The following is a 22,466-nucleotide window of genomic DNA, read 5'->3' on the forward strand; positions in this document are numbered from 1 at the left end:
TGTAGTTGGGAGCATCCAAGGCAACGAATAAGACCCAGCTTCAGAGAATGAGGTTACATGGTTTAGTAGGGCCAGGACATGCCGTTTTCTCCCTCCTGTTCACTTGTGTTATCACATGGCAGGTTGGCTTAAGTGGTTTCTCAGCAAGTGATGGTGAATGTTCTGGAAGGGTATAGCTGGGGCTGGGAAGGGAGTTGGGTAACCACCTTGCTACCTGTCAGCATGAAAGCTCCTTGTAATTACCTGTCATGTCTCTGCATCATCTCTGAAACTAAATTCCATGAGGCCAAGATCCTTTTCTTGATTGTGAGTGATACAGATATATAGGTGTTTGATAATAATTTGAGTCAGTCACATCATTGGAACCTGTCTTGTAAAGCAGGAGTCCACAGGCTCCAAAGCCAGACCAGGGTTAGCTGTCATCATTAAGTGCACTTTTTAATTTTTAATTTTTTTTTTTTTAATTTTTTTTTCCCAACGTTTATTTATTTTTGGGACAGAGAGAGACAGAGCATGAACAGGGGAGGGGCAGAGAGAGAGGGAGACACAGAATCGGAAACAGTCTCCAGGCTCTGAGCCATCAGCCCAGAGCCCAACGTGGGGCTCGAACTCGCGGGGCTCGAACTCACGGACCGCGAGATCGTGACCTGGCTGAAGTCGGACTCTTAACCGACTGCGCCACCCAGGCGCCCCTAATTTTTAATTTTTAAATTTATTTTGAAAGAATGTGTGTGAGCCCACCTGTATGTGGGGGAGGGGCAGAGAGAGAGAACCCAAGCTGTCAGTGTGGATCCCCATGCAGGGCTTGAACCCACAAACCACAAGATCATGACCTGAGCCCAAATCAAGAGTTGGACGCTGAACCAACTGAGCCACCCAGGTGCCCCATTTGTTAATTTTGAGTTTTAATGAGTGTTTTGAAGATACTGGTTAGTGTGTAGATGTCTGTTGGTTTAGAGTGATAACTGGAAGTTGTCATGGCATTGTGAAAAGCTTGTAGTTGTACTTGGTCATTGTTTGGGTTTTGAACTGGGTTTGATTTCATCTTTACAAAAAAGTTTATTTAAAAAAAATGCCATCTGCTTAAAATTTTTTGGCCATGTTATCTGTCATAGAGCCAGCTTTCTGTTCTATATAGTAGGGAATTTTTGACATCTAAAAATACTTTAAAAAGATAAATATTTTAGTGCAGCAGCACACAGATGCTTAGAAGTGTTGAATATGTTTAATTATAAATGGGACTGTTAACATGAAAATAAAAACAGAAAACAAGAGCCAGTCTCAAGTGACAAGCATATGAGACTCCCCACAATGTACACATTAAAATAATATATTGAATGAGGGAACCACAATTGATTATTTTTAGGAGAGGGATGATCCTAAAACATACTTGAATTTTTATTGCTGTCTTTTAAAGCTCTTCTTTAAAGATTCATGTTTTAAAAAATTAATAGGGGTGCTTGGGTGGCTCAGTTGAGCATCTGACTTTGGCTCAGGTCAGGATCTCATGGTTTGTGAGTTCGAGCCCCATATCCGGCTCTCTGCTGTCAGCGTGGAGCGCACTTCAGCTCCTTTGTCCCCCTCTCTCTGTACCTCCCCCACACATGCTCTCAAAAGTAGACATGTAAAAAATAATTAAATAAATTGACTGACATCTTCCTTTCATCTCGTTTTAGTCCCACAGATTTGTCTTCAGAATATGACTGTTTAGATGTCCTAACAAGCTTATTACAATATCTCACATTACAAATCACAAAATTTCAATCCTTTCTATTGTTACTGTCATGTTAGATGAATTCCATTTAAACATCTCTCAGTTAAATTTTAGTACTTTTATGTGTTAATTTGGTTCACACCTTCCCAGTTGACACCCTACCCTGCATTATTAGCCCTTCTTCGAGATCGCAGTAAAATCAATCAAATTGACCACTGGCTTTGGTGTCCCCCATATTTGGTGCCTTTATAGATATTTACAGATAGCTTCATGTTTCCCTGATTTGAAGTCAGAAAAAACTTAATTCTATTTCTTGTTGGATATTATCTCAAATGTATTGCGTGTTCATTTAGACTTTTAGACTTCTCTGTGAAACAGCTTTCTCTTCCCCACCATTGTCTTAAACCCTTTTGGTGCAAAAGTTCATTTCCATCTTCTCGCATGACTTATTTTTATCCTAGTAGAGTGGGAAGGGCTAAATTCAAATAGCAGATCTGGTACTTGCTTGCTTTGTAACCTGAGAATTACAGACAAATATATGGAGCTTAGGATAGGGTCTGGTTAGGTAGTAAGGACTTATAAATGGTAGCTTTTAATAATATTTTTCTTGTAGCCAATTGTGACCATAACAGTGCCAAAACCCAGCTAAAGTAGCCTTGAATTAACCACATCTTTTTTCTCCCCTACATTGTCTCAGTTCTGAGGTACTTTGTTCACACTTAAGTTTACTGACATGTTGCTTTGTACCTTCTCTCCAAAAGCAGGTTGTAATATCCATTTGTATCTCTTTCTTCCCCCCAGGTACCGAATATAATGCATTGAATATAATGCATTGCGTGCACAGTAGGCATTCAGTAAAGGATGGTGATTGGCAAGGAAAATAGCCGTGTAGTTTTCTGAAATTTACAAGAGGGGAAAAGACAGTTTTAAAAAACATCCTGAAAAAATATTGTCTGCAATATTGCAATAAATTACTTCAATGGCAAAAGAAACATTCTGAGAACACCGTGGTCTTCAAAAGTTGATACGGTATCAGAATTGTACCAGAATTGGTAAAGCTTTGCTTAAAATATCCCTCTATGTAAAAGTTCTTCCACCTTTTCTCACATTTATTTCCTTCTTTTTTAAGAGGTATGTGGGGGCGCCTGGGTGGCTTAGTCACTTAAGGGTCCAACTGCAGTTCAGATCATGATCTTGCAGTGAGTTCAAGCCCCACATCAGGTTCTGTACTGACAGCTCAGAATCTGCAACCTGCTTCAGATTCTGTGTCTCCCTCTCTCTCTGCCCCTCCCCGGCTCACACCCTGTCTCTGCCTCTCTTTCTCAAAAATAAACATTTAAACACATTAAAAACAGAGGCATGTGAGAAGACCAAATCTCTTTAGTTAAGCACTTTTCTAACCACCAGGTGGAAGCATAGCTCCAGGAGCTCTCTGAAGGCCTCCATTAACGGAAGGTAGACCCTTAACAGAGTGGACAGAGCCCTCCCGGAACAGATTGCTGGGCTGGAGAGCAGAGACGTGAGTTGTGAGTTCTGCTCTTGGTTGTTAAAACACAAACTTCCCATCTTGGTCCTAAAGTCCTTCACTATTCATCCTTCAGAACTCCCGTGTCCTTGGTCAATGAGGGAAAACCATTTTTAAATTAACTTTGACTTAACCAGGTGTTATTTCAACATAAACTCTGTAAATGTTTAATGAATACGTAAGAAGGTGTAACAACTGCCTTTGTAAACTGGTGTTTCTAGAATTTGAGGTTCTGTTTAAATCATTTACTTTTCTTATAAAAAAATAGAAAACTTCTAAATAAATAGAAAATTTTAGGTGTGCCTGGGTGGCTCAGTTTGTTAAGCATCTGACTTGGGCTCAGGTCATGATCGCACAGTTCATGAGTTCAAGCCCCATGTCAGGCTTTGTGCTGACAGCGTGGAGCCTGGAACCCACTTCCGGAGTTCTGTATCTTCCCTTCTCTCCCTGCCCCTCCCCCACTCACTCTTACAAACATTAAAAATTTTGTCTTTTAATAGAAAATTTCAAAAAAAGGGGGGTGTGTGGCGCTCCTGGATGGCTCAGTCAGTTAAATGTCTGACTACAGCTTGGGTCATGATCTCATGGTTCGTGAGTTGGAGCCCCACATCAGGGTCCGGGCCGTGGAGCCTGCCTCGGATTCTGTGTCTCCCTCGCTCTCTCTCTCTGCCCCTTCCCTGCATTCTCTCTCTCTCCCTCTCTCAGAAAATGAATAAAATACTAAAAAAATTTAGAAAAATAAATAGAAAATTTCAAAAATGAAGTAGGAAGAAAAGCACATAATTCTGCCATCCAAAAAATTGATCACTTTTTTCTTTTTCCCCTATGTCTAATATTTTAAAAATTAGCTCATTTTAAAATTGTACCTTGCTTTTGGGGGGTAGTGGGAAGTAATGGACCCTCTAAGGAGCTGCAAATTCTGAAATCTAGTGAAAATATTCCAGGGAACTTCTGCCAAAGGGTTCCTATTATAATGAATTCTCTTTAGAAAATAGAAAAACTGTTCCCAATTTGTTTTCTAATTTGAGATACTTGTCACTTTTTTGAAATTGGTACCACTAAACTAGCTATTTCCTACTCACCTATGTCTCTAAACTATTGTTTACATGTTTCAGAGGGCAAACTTGGGTCCAGCTTCTCTGTCCTTGGCTAGAAATTTGACATCAGGGGTTACAGTGATTAGGGTTAGGGACTAATTTTCCAGTTCCTATAGGGGGCAAATCTTTGTTTATAACTACACTCTGTGCTTCAAAAGCACTTTGAATTCAAAATTTATTACTCTGGACAAAAGACTTCCCCCTACATCAGCATTTCCCAAAATGTGTTTGGTGATCAAGGAATTTAAGTTCAGAAGGATGGTATTAGGCTAAATTATTTCAAGAAATGGTTCCCTGGCTATGTTTGGAAAATCCATTTCTTTCCTGCATGATTTCTCAATGTGCATTCTTAATTTTGCAGGTTTTTTTTTTTTTTTTAATCACAAGGCACATTTTTCATCTATCATCTTCCCCATGGTAAAAAGTAATTTGGAATATGTATAATAGGATGGGTATACATCATATCATATATATAAACCATCCTGGGGTGACTGGGTTTTGAAGAGTTGCAATATTCTTGCTTCATAAAAAGGTCATTAAATTTGGTCTTTCCCAGGCTTTGGTGGTAATCAGTTCTGTCCAGTATGTGGACTTTGTTACACTTGCAGATTTGTTTTTAAGGTAACGTAATGAAAAGAAACAGTATTTTTTGCTTACATGAATATTCTTTATTGAGTCAGAAATACTCAAATTTACTGAACTCAGAGGTAGTCTTGGCTCTACCCAATAAACTTTATTGTGCTAGACAATTTGTGCAAGTCAATTACAGTGCAGGTCACTGAGAAAACATAAAATTAGCTGTGAAACATCTGATAAAAGGCTACGGAGTAGTTCATAGGCTAAAGTAGGATAAAATGTTTTGTGAGCAATAGAGTATCTGCTTATTAGTGATGTAAAGTCTCTAATGAAGTTTAACTCTTTCCCTAAACTTCTTAGTTATTGTGAGGGTATGTGTGTTTTGTTTGTTTTGGCTCTTTTAGGTGGGAGGTGGGTAGAAAATGATTTTTAAAAGTCATGAGGAAGATATAAAGGATTGGTCATAAAATAGATAACTATATTGTCCCTGCAGAATAAAAACCAAACTTCTCAATTAGCAGCTAGCCCTGTTGCAATGAGACAATATACTGTGCTCATTTTTTCTGGATTCCTTAGGAAAATATATTTCCAGCCCAGTATCAGTTATTTTTACTCTCTAAAGGTAGAGGTAACTTCTTACAACATTTTAAAAAACATTACAAATAAAATTCTATTCTGGAGCAAAACACAACATTGATTCCTTAGACTTTCAGAAATGCTGAGAGGAGGCTTTTAACATTTCTGATACATCCAACAGCTCAAGGCTAAATGTGATAAAGCCCCAGAATCAACCTTGACACTTATCTGCAGGGACTTACCATTTCTCTAAAATATTCCCCTCCATTTAGATTCATTCATGTTTTTATCATAATTTAAGTAGATACATGAAAGAAACCTTTGTTACCTTCATGAGATTCCTTAAATATTATTAAATGCTCATTCTAGCTAACCAGTGATTGTTTTCAGGTCAATTCTGTTTATACCTGGGGGAAGGGACCTGGTCTTTAATAAGGTATATTATACTGCTTTCAAAATATTATGCCACCTGTTAATTATCCTTTCTCTGCCTGGGCAAATAACAAAAAAATGCATCAAAATATGGCATTTTCATACCACTGCTTTTGATAGTCACAGACTCAAGCAGGAGCCTTCATTTTACAGGTAAGGAAACTATGTGGGGTGGGTTTGAATTCAGATTCTTGCTTTCTAATTAAAATTTCACTCCCATATTCTTTATTTTCTCTCTCTCAAAAATCTTCACCATGTTGATTTCTCCATAAAAAGAATTATACCCGAACTCAGAACCTGGGGATTATAATCACCAGTCTAAGAGGGTAAAGAGACAGTACGGAAGGTGTCATACAGGGAGATTTGGGGCTCTGGTCTTAGTTGGAATGTCATGGCTGTTTCTCCTCTTGGACATTTAACTTGGTTAGTGGAGAGTGTAGCTGGGATTGAGTCATACTAAACATTCACTACAAAGTTTACTTTTGAGCACAGCCATTGCTGCAAAATATATACCCTGAATGTACTCTGTGTTGAAGGTTTGGTTTAGATTTGTTTAGAGAGTATTTTACTTGTTTTACTTGTCTTTAAATGATTTTAAGTTTGATTCTGATGAAATTTCTGATTTTAAAAACATTTCCTTAAGAAATTTACACTAAGGCTCATGAACCACATCACATTTTGGTTTATGTCCCTTTGAAAATTGGTATCTTGGAAAAGCTATGACTCCAAAGGTCTGCTTGAAAAATAAGGCTTGATGGTAAATCGAATTTTATGTGCTTTGTAGAAATCCAAAATCATTTTCTGCAATACATACTTTCAAGTATATAATAAATTACTGTTTATTTAAATAAAAATGACCCAGATATTCAAGTTATTACCAGATTTTATAAGTGATAAAAAGACTACAAATTCTGTTTCGATTAACAAGTATGATTGTGTACATGTGAATAAGCTTGGCACAAGAATAGCTCCTATGTGCCCATGTGTCTCCCATTCACTTGTGGTTCTCATGCATTCACCATATACCAAACCCAACCAGTGTAGTTTCATTTTCAGATCCTATAGAACTTCCAATTGAAAGACGAAGGCAACTCACAGTCCACGAGCAATGCACAGCACTTAGAAACCTGCTCACGGAGTTGCTATTTTGTGATGTCCCCCCCCCCCTTAATTCTTATATATAATATTTTAAGATGGGTTAACTCTCATGATAGTAGACAACAGTTGCTTCAAAATGAGTACTAATGGTAAAAATTTTGTTTTCTAATTTAAAAAAGGTAGCTTGTGTTAACAGGTAACATGTTTACTATGAACCTTAGGATAAATGCGAAGCGTAGTAAAAACACCATACTTGAATTATTTGTTGCCATGTATTTGAAAACACTCTTCTGTCAGTGTTACTACTGAGCTGGAGATTGCCAAAGCATTGGACCTCATTTGACAAAATGACTCAAAGCCCAACAGTTTCTGAGAGAGACTGGGAGTAGCAGGTTTGTGGAACTCTTCACTCATTCATTCAGTTTCTGCTATGTACTGGGCTCTGAGGATATAAAAATGAATTTTCCCAAACAAATTAAATACACTCTGGCCTCAGAGCTCACATTCTATTAGGGAAAATCATACATGAAAGTACAAGATCATAATATAGTTGTAAATTCAATAATAGAGGTAACACATTAGAGAAGCAAAGAGGAAAGGTCTCCAGATTGGGAAGGGGTTGCTGGGGTGGAATGGAATGGAATGATGGTCAGCAGAGGCTTCCTAGAGGAGTTGATACCTGAACTGAATTTTAAAGGAGTGGGAAAGAAAATGTCGTGGTGGGTCAGAATGGTATTCCAGATATAGTACACAAACAGCACATTAAGTGTATAGGAACTACAAGCAGTTGACTGATGGTTTTTGTTTTGAGTAGATCCTCTTCCTCAGTGCCATGTAGAAGATGGACTTAAAGAGAAGGCTGGGCACAAGAGAATAGCAAAACTGTCACCGTGGTGCCAGTGAGCTATGGTGGCCTAAACTTGACAACGTTACGAGCCATGGAGAGAGGGAAGATCAATCAACATTTGTAATTAACATCAATCTTTAGTGACTGACTGAATATATGGGATGAAGGAGGAGAAGAAACTGTCAAGGATAACACTCAGGTTTCTTTCTAGTTTGGTGGTACCAGTCACTGAGACAAATACAGGAGGAAGAGCAGCTCTAGAGAGAAAAATGTGATTTCTACATGAATTTGAGGTACCTGTGGGTCATATCCAGGTAGATATGTACAGTGGGAAGTTGGACTGGAATTGGAAGCTCTGGCAAGAGGCTGGACTTACACATTTGGGGGTCATCAGCGTAACTGATGTGGCATCTGAGTGCAGAAAGGCAGGGACACTTAATTGACCTGTTATTTTGGGGCTCTGTAGACACAACCTTGTCATCCCATCAGGCCCATGTTTTTGTGGGCCACTGAGACATTGTTGCCTATTTTCTCTCCTCAGAACATCTGAGAAATGAAATATTTCCAGTGCTATCATTTCTCCACGTGCTGAGAATTAATTATATTTGGCACTAGTAATTACTATATATCTTCACATCTAGCATTCACCACAGGGTTTTGTATATAGTAAGTAATCAATGAATGTTCATCTTCATTGCTTATATTCATCTGGCTCTCTGTATACAAAATTAGCTCCATTTTTTTCTTGCAGGAACTTCTTTCTTGATTCTCAAGTTTTTCTTACAAATTTCTAAGACAACTTCAAGATTGAGCATAAGTGGATAGTACTTGAAAGGTAGGTATCTTCCATTCATCAAGACTAAATCATTGCTTTTGTTATCGCCACACATAGCTTGCTGTGATTTGGAAACAACCATTTGTCTTCTTAGGGAAGGACCATGGAGTTTATTCAGTCAAGGTCCCACAGAGGGAGTTGAGAGTTGCAGTAACCTGGCATGAGTAATCCCTGATTCCAGGTGATGATGGGGAGTGTGTTCATATTTTGCTTTATTTGACAAATACGTGAAAGACAGTCACTAAAAATAAGAACAGACCAGGCTTTGTTGCCTCTGAGTGGCTTGGCAAATCACTATATAGAGGAATCTTAGAACATGAAGGATTTGATACTGGGATAGAATCCAGTTGCCCTCTGAATGGAAGTAAAATATCCTTTTTAAGAGCACTGAAGTTCTGGGATTTTTCTGGAATAACCACCTTTGTGAGGTATGGATCATGCCCTGGGACTGTAACCTGAGAGGAAACAAGAAACAATTATTTTCTATATGCTAACTACTTTGGATGTAAATTTAAAAAAATAAAATTATAAAAAAATAAAAATGTTAAATAAAACTAAAAATATATTATCTTAGAAAAATAAAGAATAAGCCAATGACTTAAAAAAAAAAAAAAAAGAATTATCTGAGTGATTTCAGATGTTTTGTGGGGCCAGCACTAAAAACACTAATGTCCACCACTACAAGTGTGCCCTCTATGAAACACATGTAACCATCTGCCAGGCCTCCCCAGCTGGTAACCGCTTCAGTCCTGCTCACTGAATTGTCCAATGCCTATTGATATGGACCACCGTTGCTAATGCTGTTGCCCCAAGAATTATAAAGTGAAATAAAGACAGGTCCTTTATTTGGAGATGTAAGCCAGGAGAAGAAAGCCACAGACTGTATCCCCATCATTTCCATGGAGAGCAAAGGTAAAGAGTTGACAGTTTCCCTTTGTCCCAAGTCTGTACTTAATATCCTGATTGGGTATCGATATTATTCGTAAGTGGAATTCTTTTTTTAATTTATTTCATTTTCCTTGCAGCTGATCTAAGTGTACAAGTTTATTGCTTCCTCAAAAAGCTTTGATTTTACCCAGTTTTTTCCATGAGTTTGAGTCTTAAGCTAGATTTATTTTTTTGATAGAAGATACCAGAAAAAATAAGACAAATGCTAACCTAACTACAGACCATGTCCACTAAGAAATACTTTTACTATATATGGTAGAGAAGGAAAAGAATGGGGAAAATCATTTATTGGGCACTAATATATACTTCAGTCATTCATTTCAGCTTCCAAAGTCTTGCCTTCCACTCTTATCCCAGAACTAGTAGCTAAAGCCAATAGGTACTACATTAGTCTAACTGGAAATGAACTTTGTAAGTGTGTGACTTATTTTTGGGATTACATAAAAATAATTTAGCTTCATTACAAGGAGCCCCCTCCCCTTATCATAGAATGGAAATGTCAGTGTAACAGGAATATAAGGGGCCTTTCAAGGCAAAGATTCACAGTGAATTGATGTCTTCCTGGTTCTAGGAGATTCTTAACAAGAGGATTAGCAGTTGATGAGCCCCCACTGCTGGGCACTGTGGGGATAACCTACGGAACAGAGAAGCTCTGAATCCTGCAGTTGTATAAATTGAAAAACATGCCTTTCATTATTTCACCTTTATAAAATACAGGGCCAGTTTTTACTACAGAATAGATGACTTTTTTCCCCAGGAGTCACTCTGTACAGAACGACTACCATAGCTGGCATCAGACTCACTAAGCAAAGCAGAAGAATCTTGAGTTTCTTAGAGAAAGTCAAATCAAAGAGGAACGGGCACAACCTGGTCAACTAAATCAGGTACTTCATTTAATTCATTCACAAAAACCCATTTGCGCTCAAACTAGTCCAAGCCTCCTCCTAGGAAGAAATGACTCAAACATCTTAATAGAATTAAACCTGGAACTTTACTTGCATTGATTGGAACTCACCATCATTTGCTTATGAAAGGGCTGCAAAATAGGTCGGTCTGTGGATCAAATTTTATTTATAATGAATTCTAAGGAATCTGTGCCCCAATCCATTTAATAGCAGAAATTATGTTTCATGAAATGGGTGTTAAAATGGTGTTCCATGAAGCTTGGAAGTACTTTGGCTACATTGTTTAATTATTGTTATTAATAAGGGTCATTCTGTCTTTTATCATAAAAGGGATCAAAAGAAATAGAACTTGGCTTCTATTAAAAACATTGCCAGTTGGGGAAAAACATGATTTTTTTGGTTTGTTCCTATCACTCTCACCCTCTCCCACTCCCTGCCAGATGCCATGTCTGATGTTGTCCTTTCCTTCTGTCCTGATGTATCTACTTCTGGGACTTTCCAGACTTATTTCAGATTCCTTCTGGGTAAGTATTGCAAGTTCTAAAGTGTTTTAATAACAATAACTAGGCCTGTATACTTACATTTATTATGTAGGACCCAGGCAAGAGAAGGAGATAATACTCTCCAAATTTGTTGGTTCTATAAGGGCAGATATGTTTTCTGTTTTGGACTTCTACAATTACATTGGGTAATGGATTTCCATTCTGATCAAAAACTTGACCCTTTACACCTGCAAGACAAAAAGAGCATTAAATGTTGGTACCGTGTTTTATGACATGAAATAAATTCTTGTAGTTACTTAAGAAAAATATGCCCAATATTTATTAAGTTGTTTTGATAATAACAATAAAGTATTTAAGGGAAGGTAAACTGTTTCAAAAAATTGAGATCTAATTGTCATATAACATTATATTAGATTCAGATGTATAACATGATTTATTTGTGAAATGATCACCATAATATATCTAGTTAACATAATTCAAAATTTTTTCTTGTGATGAGAGCTTTTAAGATTTACTCTCAGCAAATTTCAAATATACAATACAGTATTATTAACTGTATTCATTGTGCTAAACATTAAATCCCCAGGATTTATAACTGGAAGTTATACTTTCTCACCAGCTTCACCCATTTTTAGCCGCCCCGTGCTTCTGGCAACTACCAATCTGTTCTCTACAAATCAGTAGGAATTTTTTGTTTGTTGTGTTTTTTAAGATTTTATTTTTAAGCAATCTCTACACCATATATGGGGCTTAAACTCAACCCTGAGATCAGAGTTGCACACTCCATTGAGCCAGCCAGGTGCCTCTGTTTTTGTTTTTTGTTTTTTTTTTAATTCTACATAAAGGTGATCATATGGTATTTGTCTTTCTCTGTCTGACCTTTCACTTAGCACGATGCCCACAAGGTCCATCCATGTTGTTGCAGATGGCTGGATATATATTTTTTTTGTATGAAGAAAAAGTGATGTGCATATACATTTTCTTTATGTGATCATCATTAGACCCTGAGGTTGCTTCCATATCTTGGCTATTGCAAATAATGCTGCAGTGAATGTGGGGGTGCAGATATCTTCTCAAGTTAGTGTTTGATTATCTTAGGATAAGTACTCAGAAGTAGAACTGCTGGATCATACTGTGTAGCTCTTTATTAAAGTGAGGAACCTACATAGTGTTCTCCACAGTGACTGCACCAGTTTACATTCCCAGCAACAGTGCACAAGGGTTCTCTTTTCACATCCTTGTCAATACGTGTTTCTTGTGTTTTATTTTTAGCCGTTCTGACAGGTGTGAGTTGGTGTCTCATTGTGGTTTTGATTTGCGTTTCCCTGATGATTAGCAATCTTGAGCACCTTTTCATGTACCTGCTCGTTGTCTTTGGAAAAATACCTCTTCAGATCTTCAGCTTAATTTTTAAGTTGGATTGTTTGGGTTTTTTTTGTTTTGTTTTGTTTTGTATGTTTGTTTTTTGCTGTTGTGTCGTAGGAGTTCCTTATATATTTTGGCTATTAACCCCTTACCAGATATATGATTTGGAAATATTTTCTCCCATTCGATAGGTTGCCTTTTCATTTTATTGATGATTTTCTTTGCTGTGCAGAGCTTTTTAGCTTGATATAGTCCCACCTGTCTTATTTTTTCTTTTGTTGCCTTTGCTTTTTGGTATCAAATCCAAAAAAATAATTGCCAAGACTGATGTCAAGGAGCTTACCACCTATGTTTTCTTCTAGGGGCTTTATGATTTCAAGTTGCATATTCAAGTTTTTAATCCATTTTAATTTTTGTGTATGATAAGACAGTGGTCCAGTTTGCTCAGCACCATTTATTGAAGAGACTGTCCTTTCCCATGTATACTCTTGGCTCCTTTGACATAAATGAATTGACCATATATGCCTAAACTTATTTCTGGGCTCTCTATTCTGTTCAATTGATGTATGTGTTTGTTTTTATGCCAATATCCTACTGTTTTGTTTACTATAGCTTTGAAGTATAGTTTGAAATCAGGAAGCTTTGTTCTTCTTTCTCAGATGGCTATTCAGGGTCTTTTGTGGATGCATACAAATTTTAGGGTTGTTTGTTCTCTGTGAAAAACATTGTTGGAATTTTGATAGGTATCGCACTGTGTAGATTGGAGTTGTATGGACTATTTAACAATATTAATTTTTCTAATTAATGGATTATCTTCATTTATTTGTGCTTTTAATTTCTTTTATCAAAGGCTTATCTTTTTCTGTGTACAAGTCTTTCTCACTTCCATGGTGAAATTTATTCCTAGGTGTTTTACTCTTGTCAATAATGCAGTTTTAAATGGGATTGTTTTCTTAATTTCTCCTTCTGATAGTTTGCTATTAGTCTAGAGAAATACAACAGATTTTTGTATATTGATTTTGTATCCTTCAACTTTACTGAATTTATTAGTTGTAACAGTTTTTTTGATAGAGTCCTTAGTGTTTTCTATATATAGTATTGTGACTTGCAAATAAGTGAGGGTTTTACCTCTTCCTTTCTGTTTTGCATGCTTTTTATTTTTCTTACCAAACTGCTCTGGACTTCCAGTACTATGTTGAAAAAAAGTGGTGAGGGTAGGTGTCCTTGTCTTGTTCCTGATCTTAGAAGAAAAACTTCTACTGTTGATTATGAGATTAGCTGTAGGCCTTTCATATACGGCTTCTATTATGTTGAGGTACATTCCCCTCTATACCCGCTTTGTTGTTAGTTTTTCTAAATGGATGTTAAATTTTGTTAATTTTTTTTTCTTCATCTACTGGGATATTATTTTTATCTCTCATTTTGTTAATGTGGTATATCATGTTGATTGATTTGTGGATGCTGAGCCACCTTTGCATTCCTGGAATAAATCACTTGATCAAGGTCCTTTGAATGTATTGTTGAAGTTGGTCTGCTAATACTTTGTTGAGGATTTTTGCATCTGTGTTCATCAAGTATATAGGCTTGTAATTTTCTTGTAGTGTTGGTTTTGCTATTGGGGTAATGCTGGCCTTGTAAAATGAATTTGAGAGTTATCTCCTCTTCTGTTTTTTGGAAGAGTTTGAAGAGGACTGGTATTAACTCTTCTTTAAATGTTTGGTAGAATTCACCAGTGAAGCTATCTGGTCTTGAGCTTTTGTTTAAATTAGGAGATTACTGGCATATTTTTTATTAGTTAGTAGTTAAAGTTCTGTTCAGATTTTCTATTTCTTTTCATGATTCAGTCTTGGTAGGTGTATGTTTCTATGGATTTAACGATCATCAAGGTTGTCTAATTTTTTGATGTACAATTGTTTAGTCTTTTATGATCCTTTGCATTTCTGTGGTATCAGTTGCAACATCCCTTTCATTTCTGAGTTCTTGCTCTCTTTTTCTTGGTGAGTCTAGCTAAAGGTTTATCTTTTCAAAAAAACCAGCTCTTAGTTTTGTTGATCTTTTTATTGTCTTTTTAGTTTTTATTTCATTTATTTCTTCTCTGATCTTTGTTCCTTCCTTCTAATAACTTTGGGCTTAGTTTGTTCTTTTCCCCTAAGTTGAGAACAAACTAAGTTGAGGTGTAAAGTTAGGTTATTTTAGATTTTTTAAAATTTTAATTCCAGTAAACATACAGTGTTATATTAGTTTCAGGTGTAAAATATAATAATTCAACAATTCTGTGAGATCTCAGTTTCTTAGTGTTGGCATTTATCCCTATGAACTTCTTAGAATAGCTTTTGCTGCATCCCGTAAGTTTTGCTATGTTGTGCTTTTATTTCATTCGTTTCAAGGTTTTGATTTTTCTCTTTTGAGCCACTGATTGTTCAGTAGCATGTTGATTCACATCTGAATATTTGTGAATTTTCCAATTTTCTTCTAGTAATTGATTTCTAGTTTTATACCACCATTGTTGGAAAAGATGGTCAATATGATTTCAGCTTTGTAAACTTATTAAGACTCATTTTGTGGCATGACATAAAATTTATCCTGGAGAATGTTCCATGTGCACTTGAAGAAAATGTATATTCTGCTGCTGTTGGATGAAATGCTCTGTGTTTATTAAGTACAGCTGGTCTGACGTGTCGTTTAAGGTCAGTGTCTTCTTAGTAATTTTGTCTGATCTATCCATTGGTGAAAATGGAATATTAAATCCCATTACTGTTATTATATTGCTGTCTATTTTCCCCTTTAGGTCTGCTAATATTTGCTTTATATAGTTAAGTACTCCTATATTAGGTCTTCTTATTGGATTGGCTCTTTAGAATTATGTAATGACTTTGTCTCTGATCACAGTCTTTATCTTAAAGTCTGGGTTTTTTTTTTTTTTTTGTTAATATAAGTATAGCTATCCCAGCTTTCTTTTGGTTTCCATTTCCATGGAAAATTTTTCCATCCCTTCACTTTCAGTCTGTGTCCTTTTGTCTTGAAGTGAGTCTTGTGAAGGCAACATACAGATGGGTCTTATGGTTTTTGTTTTTTTGTTTTTTTTTTTCTTTTTCCTCCATCCAGCCACTCTATGTCTTTTGATAGGAGAATTTAGTTCATTTACATTATAGTCATTATTGATAGGTATGTACTTATTGCCATTTTGGTAATTGTTTTCTGGCTGTTTTATAATTCCTTTGTTCTTATTCTCTTCCTTTGTAATTTGTTGGATTTCTAGTGTATGCTTAGATTCCTTCATTTATGTATCAATAGGTTTTTGCTTTGTGGTTACCTTGAGACTTACATAATACAGTCTACTTTAAGTTGATAATAACTTGATAGCATTCTAAACCTTTGCATGTTTACTCCCTCCAGCCCACATTTTACATCTTTTTACCTTGGGATAAACAAATTATTGTAGCTATATATTTGCTTTGTTTTTTAATGCTTACAATAGTTTTATAAGTGATAAACCCACTACCTTTACAACATTAGATTATTCGGAATTTTGTTAAATATTTTTTACCAGTGAGGGGGGCAGGGCGGAGGGGTGGTGGAAGAGAGAGAGAATCTTAAGCAGGCTGCATGCCCAGCACAGAGCTAACATGGGACTCAATCCTATGACCCTGGGATCATGATCTGAGCCAAAATTAAGAGTCAGATGCTCACCTGACGGAGCCACCCAGCCACCTCTTCCAGTCTTGGAGGAGTGGTCTTTTGTGGATGAACCTTATAATTCAACTCTGCCCTAGCTCTTGGTTGTTTCTCAAACCTTTGTGTTTGTCTAAGCAGCCTACTTTATTCTTAGTAGATCCCAGTAGTTGAAGTTGTGCCAAGACCTGTCAGTACCTAGATTGAGGCTGATTAGAAGCCAGACCTTCAGGCAGAGGCTCTTAAAGTATCCAAAAAACCTTTCAGGGGGAAGACTGGGGACTGGATGTGTCTCCCTGCTCCCTTTACACTGAGCCCTGGGGTGGTAGCCAGTTAAGAACTATTTGTTTGCCAGTGTCCTGTTGAACCCATGAACACGAACCCCACTGGCTACCAGAGCTACCAAGAGGTACTAGATGCTTGCATAAACTCCTTTTTGGGAGACACTGGTGACCTGGAGGGAGAGAGAGTGCACACATGGTGTCTGCTGGCCTCCATCTTTGGAGAATATTTCAGTAGACCCCTAGATGTGTGTTAAATCTAGGTGTCTGCCCTTCAGGCCAAAGCTTTAAGAGCAGCAAATAGGCCTCTTTCACACACACACAAAAAAAAACCCCCAAAACTGGGCATCTTTCAATTGGTGGGCTCTGCACGAGGCCCTGGCAGGTAGCCAACTGAATCTGTGTGAATCCTTGAAGTTCGATATAGCCTTGAGGGTCTTGTGGATGCAAGTCCCATGGCTTTCAAAGCGAGGTGTTTTGAGGGATTGTCTCTTTGGTGTAGCTCTTAACAATAGGGTGCCAAATATGGGGTTCAAACCCTTTGCGGCTCAGGGAGAAGCTTGGAGGTGTAAGTTCCTTCCTGATGTGTGCCTGCACCAGGGACGGGGGTGTATGGCAAGATCGTGTCTCAACCTCTCCCACTCGTTGCAATATAGTTTTATTCTCCCTCACCCAATGTGTAGGAATGGCTCAGGTAGTTTTTGGGTTTCTTTCAGAGGAAATTGCCCCATATGTAGCTGTAGATTTGGTGTGTCTGTGGGAGGAGAGGAGTTCAGGATCCTCCTACATTGCCATCTTGAACCAAACTAGGAAAACTTTTTTTTGGATGTAACTTAAAATACAGTCAAGCTACCAATTGTATTTATAGGCTAAATCTGTTGTCAAATATTCCATTAATAACACAGATTATCAAAATGAGAGAACACAGATGACAATCTAAGTCCATTCCTTTCCTTTCCAAGTTGTCTACTCAGTCACCAAACTACTATGACATTGCCCTCAGTGGATTCCATTAAATCCTCAACTAAAAAATGCCAGTGTATTTACAAAAGGGGGTGGGGAGGTGCCTGGCTGGCTCAGTCAGTGGAACATGTGACTCTTGATCTTGGGATTATGAGTTTGAGCCCCATGTTGGGTGTAGAGATTACTTAAAAAATCTTTTTAAAAAGGCCAGTGTACTTATAATAAGATACTTACCTATGCAAGGGACTTAAGAGTTTTGTCTCCTGGTCAAACTACATGTGAAACAATTATAATCACAAGATTGCTTGGAATCATGGAACTGATTGAAGGTGTCTTATTACTAACAACAGGAGTGAACATTTAGCGACCAGTTAGTATGTTTCAGGCTCTATGGCAAAGTGCTTAATGTGCATATTCTCTTTGAATCCTCACATCAATATTACCACAGTTTTACAGATGAGGAAACTAAGGCTTTGGATTATTAACTAACCTTAAGCTCATACAGCTAAGTGGTACAGCATGGCTGTAAATCCACACTAATCCCCAGAGCCCCCACTGAATCCAGGACCACACCCCACCCCTCGAAATTTCAGGAGTACAGTTGACAAAAGGCCATTTATATTTAAAGACTCTTCTCATTTTAGAGGCACCTTGGTGGCTCAGTTGGTTGGGCATCCAACTCCTGGTTTCAGCTCAGGTCGTGATCTCACAGTTCATGAGATGGAGCTCCGCATCAGGCTCAGCACTGCTGTGCGGAGCCTGCTTAGGATTGTCTCCCCCACCCTCTCTTTTTTTAAGTTTATGTATTTTGAAAAAGGGACTCTTCTCATTTTAAATGTTACTTTTCACCTTCTAGTTTGCTCACTTAATGACAAATCATCTTAATGACGTAAGACTCCACAATGATAAAATGACCCTGAACTATCCCCAAACTATCTACTTTGTAATTATTTACTAGAGCAGAAAAATATGAGGCACATACTAGTTTCCTTCAGAAAAGTTTAAAATGAAACATCTTTGTCTCAAACATTAAACAGACTTCTGGTTGACCCAAGTTGCCTTTTACTTTCTTTCCTAATTCTTGACTCTTCATTTTTTCCCCCCAGAGAAGGAATTACTAAATGTTGTATTTCCTTCTAGTATTTTCAGAAGACATCAGCTATGTTAACCTCAATTTTCATGTAATTTGTTCTTTTACCTCTTCTAAAAGTTTCATTTATATTTATTTCACTTACTTGGTATTTATCCTTTTGATCTTTAGGTAGTACCCAACCACAAACATCAGTCGTAAGTTAGTTATGCATTATGCATTTATTCGTTGGGTATCAGTGCCATTATTCCTTGAAGAGATACTTCCATCCTGCCCTTCTTAGGAAGTCCTTTGACACATTAGGTAAGTACAGATATGTCCCGTCATCACAGCTTTGTGTGACAGAAAGAACCCAGTCAAGTCTCAGTGTAAATCCCAGCTCCTAGGACTCTGTTTCATCACCTGTAAAATGGGGGTGATATGTACCACCTTCCAGCCCCTTCTATTGGTGCAGGAGGCCTTTCCTTCCCAGACAAGGTAGGTCAGAGACTTCCAGATGGGTCAAAGTCTCAGAGGCATCTTAAGCAAGTGGTGAAGCTAAGCCAGTGAATGCAAACACAGCTTGACAAATACCAGTACTTTCTTTAAACCACAGTAATACCCCTAAGAAGGTGTTTGCTCCCATCATCCCTAAGCAAAGATATTCTTTGGCTTCCTACTACATACCAAAATTGAGAGAACTTTTCCATCCAGTAACAGTAACCACACTGTCAATATTTTGAAATCGGTTTTCATTATTAAATTAGAAAAAGAAAATGCCTGCCTCTGTCTTAAACCACAAGGGGGCAGGGTTGATGTGGTTTATATATACTTTTAAGTAGATTGTGCATACCTGATTATAGGGACAGGCAGATAAATACTCTTTATAAAACCTAGTGTAAATGGACTTGTAAGCCCTCCAAATTAAGAATTACTTAACATGCTATAATTTGCATGTTAAGTGACAGTTTATAAAGCTCCTTCGTTGGCATTATTAGGTCACCATGATATTTCAGAGCCCACCTTAATTCAGTGCTTAGCAAATAACCTTTACTGCTAGACTGAAATTCCAAAAATAGTGCAGTCATGTGAAGCATATTCCTTGTCCAGCTTGCAGTCATGCATTGATTTTGATGGAGGAGAAATTTTACAAGAGGCAGAGGAACACATTAAAGGTAGAAATACAGTAGAAAGGCTAAATGTGCCTCGTGAGGAAAATCTAGTGGTGAAATACCAGAATAGTAATCAGGAGAAGACCCAAAACAAAGCTTGATGATGTGAAAAAGGAGAAGGACCCAATAATCTAAATCAATGCTAATAATGACTTTTTTAACATCTCATCACAGAGAATCAGCCTACTTCATGAACTGGCTGAGACATTTGACACAGCCCTGTGAATTCCCCACTAATCTTTGTGCGCTTGTGTTTTTGGGTGGGGGGAAGTGGGGGGAGGGTGCTGGAGGTTGGGGATAGAGGTATGAAAGAAAGGAGGGAGGGGCATCCATTTTAGGGATATGGAACCCAGAGAAGCCCTTAATTGTCCTTGCACTCAGCCCTGTACCCCCTGTGCTTCTGACTCTTCCCTTCCTCAACTGCCTCTGTCTCTTTAGCAGGTGGAAAGCTTTGGCGTGAAGCACGCAGAAAATTCCAGGAATTGTGCAGCTATATAGCAGGCCTATGAGGCAAACCTCTTCAACACAAACACACACCTTCTACTTGGGCTTGATGGGGTAGCATAACTATTGTGCCAATTTCTGATACGTTTCTTCCCCCAAGCCATATGAATGGAGAAAACTAAACTCTGGCAATGCAGAAGAGCCTTCCACACTCTGCCCAAAGAGACACAGCCTGGTTAAATACATTTGAACTCCCTGAATCCATCACCATCACAAGCAGTATGATGGCTTTTAAAGCAAGGTCCCTGAACCGGCAGCAGCATCTCCTTGGGAAAGATTAACCAGTCAAGGCACACTAAATCAAACTCTGGGGATGTGTTTTAACAAACCCTCCAGCGAGTCTGCCGTACATGTTCGAGAACAAACACTCTTGCTACATTTAGCCTGTCCGTCTATGACAAAGGCTAGATAGCTGTCAAAAACCAGACTAGACTGGGAAGGTTCCCAGGACCAGATCATTTGGCAGAGTTGCAGGCTGTGAGGGATTTGAAGCTAATGGTGCCAGGTCACCAGCCCAGGACTAGAAAAAATGCAAAATGGCATGTTCAGGGTTCTCTGGATCTATGATATTGTGTGACAAGTGGCAAGCAAACTTGGCATTTTCTAAACAGGTGATGATGTAACAGAGTCCTAACCTGTTTTCCTGGATCTCTTGCCAGATTTCTAGGGCTTCAACATGTAAAATGTGAAGTACTGTGGATTTCATACCCCTACACTGAGTAGCATACCTCATGCTCTCTCTTATATGAACTGACAAGCACTGTAACTCTCACATGCTGCAGATATTCATACAGAGAAAATTCTTCATCATTAGTTCTGGTACTAAAAATGAGGCTGTACCGAGAAAACAAACAGGGACTTGCATTTTCTCAACCCAAACATTTTGCCAGATGCCATGTTTTGTGTTAAGAGGAATTAATAAGAAAAATCTTACAAACCTAGGTGCACCTGTTTTATATATTCAATCAATGAGGCTTTGTTTTTATTCCAGAAGAATGGAAGCTTCTCCTCATGAGGATATTTACAGCACGACAGCTCCAATGTAATTTCAAAACACTGGGCCCAGATGTAGTTGTAATCTTGCATTCCACCTAAACACAAGCATATTTAATTTTTTAAGGTCTAAAATTGGAACAGAGTCAAGTATCCTGTACCTTGGGGACAAATGAATCCGTTGCAAAGAAAGTACATTTAAACAGGAAAAGATGAATTTAACATATTAGCATATAAAGTCACGGCCTGCCATTTTATTACCCAGGCGTGAACAGGCAATCCTAAATGTTCCCATATGGGTAACTGGATCAGAGCTAAGGTTCAACTGTGCATCAAAATCAACTGAGGGGCAGGGGAAGGGTCAGCCTTTTTTTTCCCCCCAATCATACATTACAAAAAGGATTCATCAATGTACACTTCTTCTGTGAAAATCATTTTAAACTGAGAGTGATACTTCTAAAAAATGTTTTTGCAAACCATTCATAAATACACATGTAAGCTAAGTATACTCATTCGGCGGAATAATAGTGGCTGACATTTAGTGAGTGTTCACTATTACCGGGCACCGTTTGAAGAGTTTGTCGCCCGTATTTTACAGATGGGGAAACAATCACATACGGTAAGTAACATTTCAGTGAAGGCCGAGCCCAGAGCACAGGCTGTCTTGCGGACCCCGTGCTCTTATGACACCAAACTGCTTCAGGGGATGAAAGAAAGGCTGCTGTGCTAACTCTCGGGAGAGAAGGGACCCAGGCCCCCTTGCGTCCGGGGCTGCCGTCACCTGTGCTCAGTTTCTGGTTCTTACCTCTGAAAACCCAGTTTTCAACATTTATTTATTTTTGGGACAGAGAGAGACAGAGCATGAACGGGGGAGGGGCAGAGAGAGAGGGAGACACAGAATCGGAAACAGGCTCCAGGCTCTGAGCCATCAGCCCAGAGCCCGATGCAGGGCTCGAACTCACGGACCGCGAGATCGTGACCTGGCTGAAGTCGGACGCTTAACCGACTGCGCCACCCAGGCGCCCCTGAAAACCCAGTTTTCAAAAGGGTATAATCATATTTCCTATCTTCTAAGATGCAAGATTTTCATATTTTAAAATCTCTGATTGGATGTGTCTTAAGTTTGATGGCTAAAAACCATCATTGTGGCATGAGTTTGGCCAGAAACATTTGTTTTTTCTTCCTTGGTGGTACAGTGTATTTTCCAACCAGTGGCATCTTGGATTTTGAAATATGGTAACTTTTTTTTTAAATTTTTTTTTTTTTCAACGTTTATTTATTTTTGGGACAGAGAGAGATAGAGCATGAACGGGGGAGGGGCAGAGAGAGAGGGAGACACAGAATCGGAAACAGGCTCCAGGCTCTGAGCCATCAGCCCAGAGCCCGACACG

At 38.2% G+C, this 22,466-nt stretch overlaps 1 protein-coding gene and 1 long non-coding RNA gene across 3 annotated transcripts in view; one reads left to right on the forward strand and one right to left on the reverse strand.

Annotated features, from left to right (window-relative positions):
* Positions 1-7,257: 7,257 nt before the first annotated feature.
* Positions 7,258-22,466, reverse strand: part of CPM (carboxypeptidase M) — an 82,856-nt gene continuing 67,647 nt past the window's right edge. For both annotated transcript variants that reach the window (XM_043564940.1, XM_043564939.1), the window contains exons 7-9: positions 21,021-21,173; positions 11,135-11,283; positions 7,258-9,155 (exon numbers count right to left, since the gene is read on the reverse strand). In XM_043564940.1, the coding sequence (XP_043420875.1) occupies positions 8,913-9,155; positions 11,135-11,283; positions 21,021-21,173 (545 nt within the window). In that variant the 3' untranslated portion in view covers positions 7,258-8,912. The remainder of the gene's footprint in view (positions 9,156-11,134; positions 11,284-21,020; positions 21,174-22,466) is intronic.
* On the forward strand, positions 9,386-21,023 carry LOC122474010. Its single transcript, XR_006294771.1, has 5 exons — positions 9,386-9,612; positions 10,406-10,532; positions 10,994-11,077; positions 18,599-18,730; positions 20,017-21,023. It is a non-coding gene; the product is annotated as an uncharacterized LOC122474010 (long non-coding RNA).

This window comes from Prionailurus bengalensis, chromosome B4 (genome assembly GCF_016509475.1).
Source record: "Prionailurus bengalensis isolate Pbe53 chromosome B4, Fcat_Pben_1.1_paternal_pri, whole genome shotgun sequence".
Taxonomy (NCBI): Eukaryota; Metazoa; Chordata; class Mammalia; order Carnivora; family Felidae; genus Prionailurus; species Prionailurus bengalensis.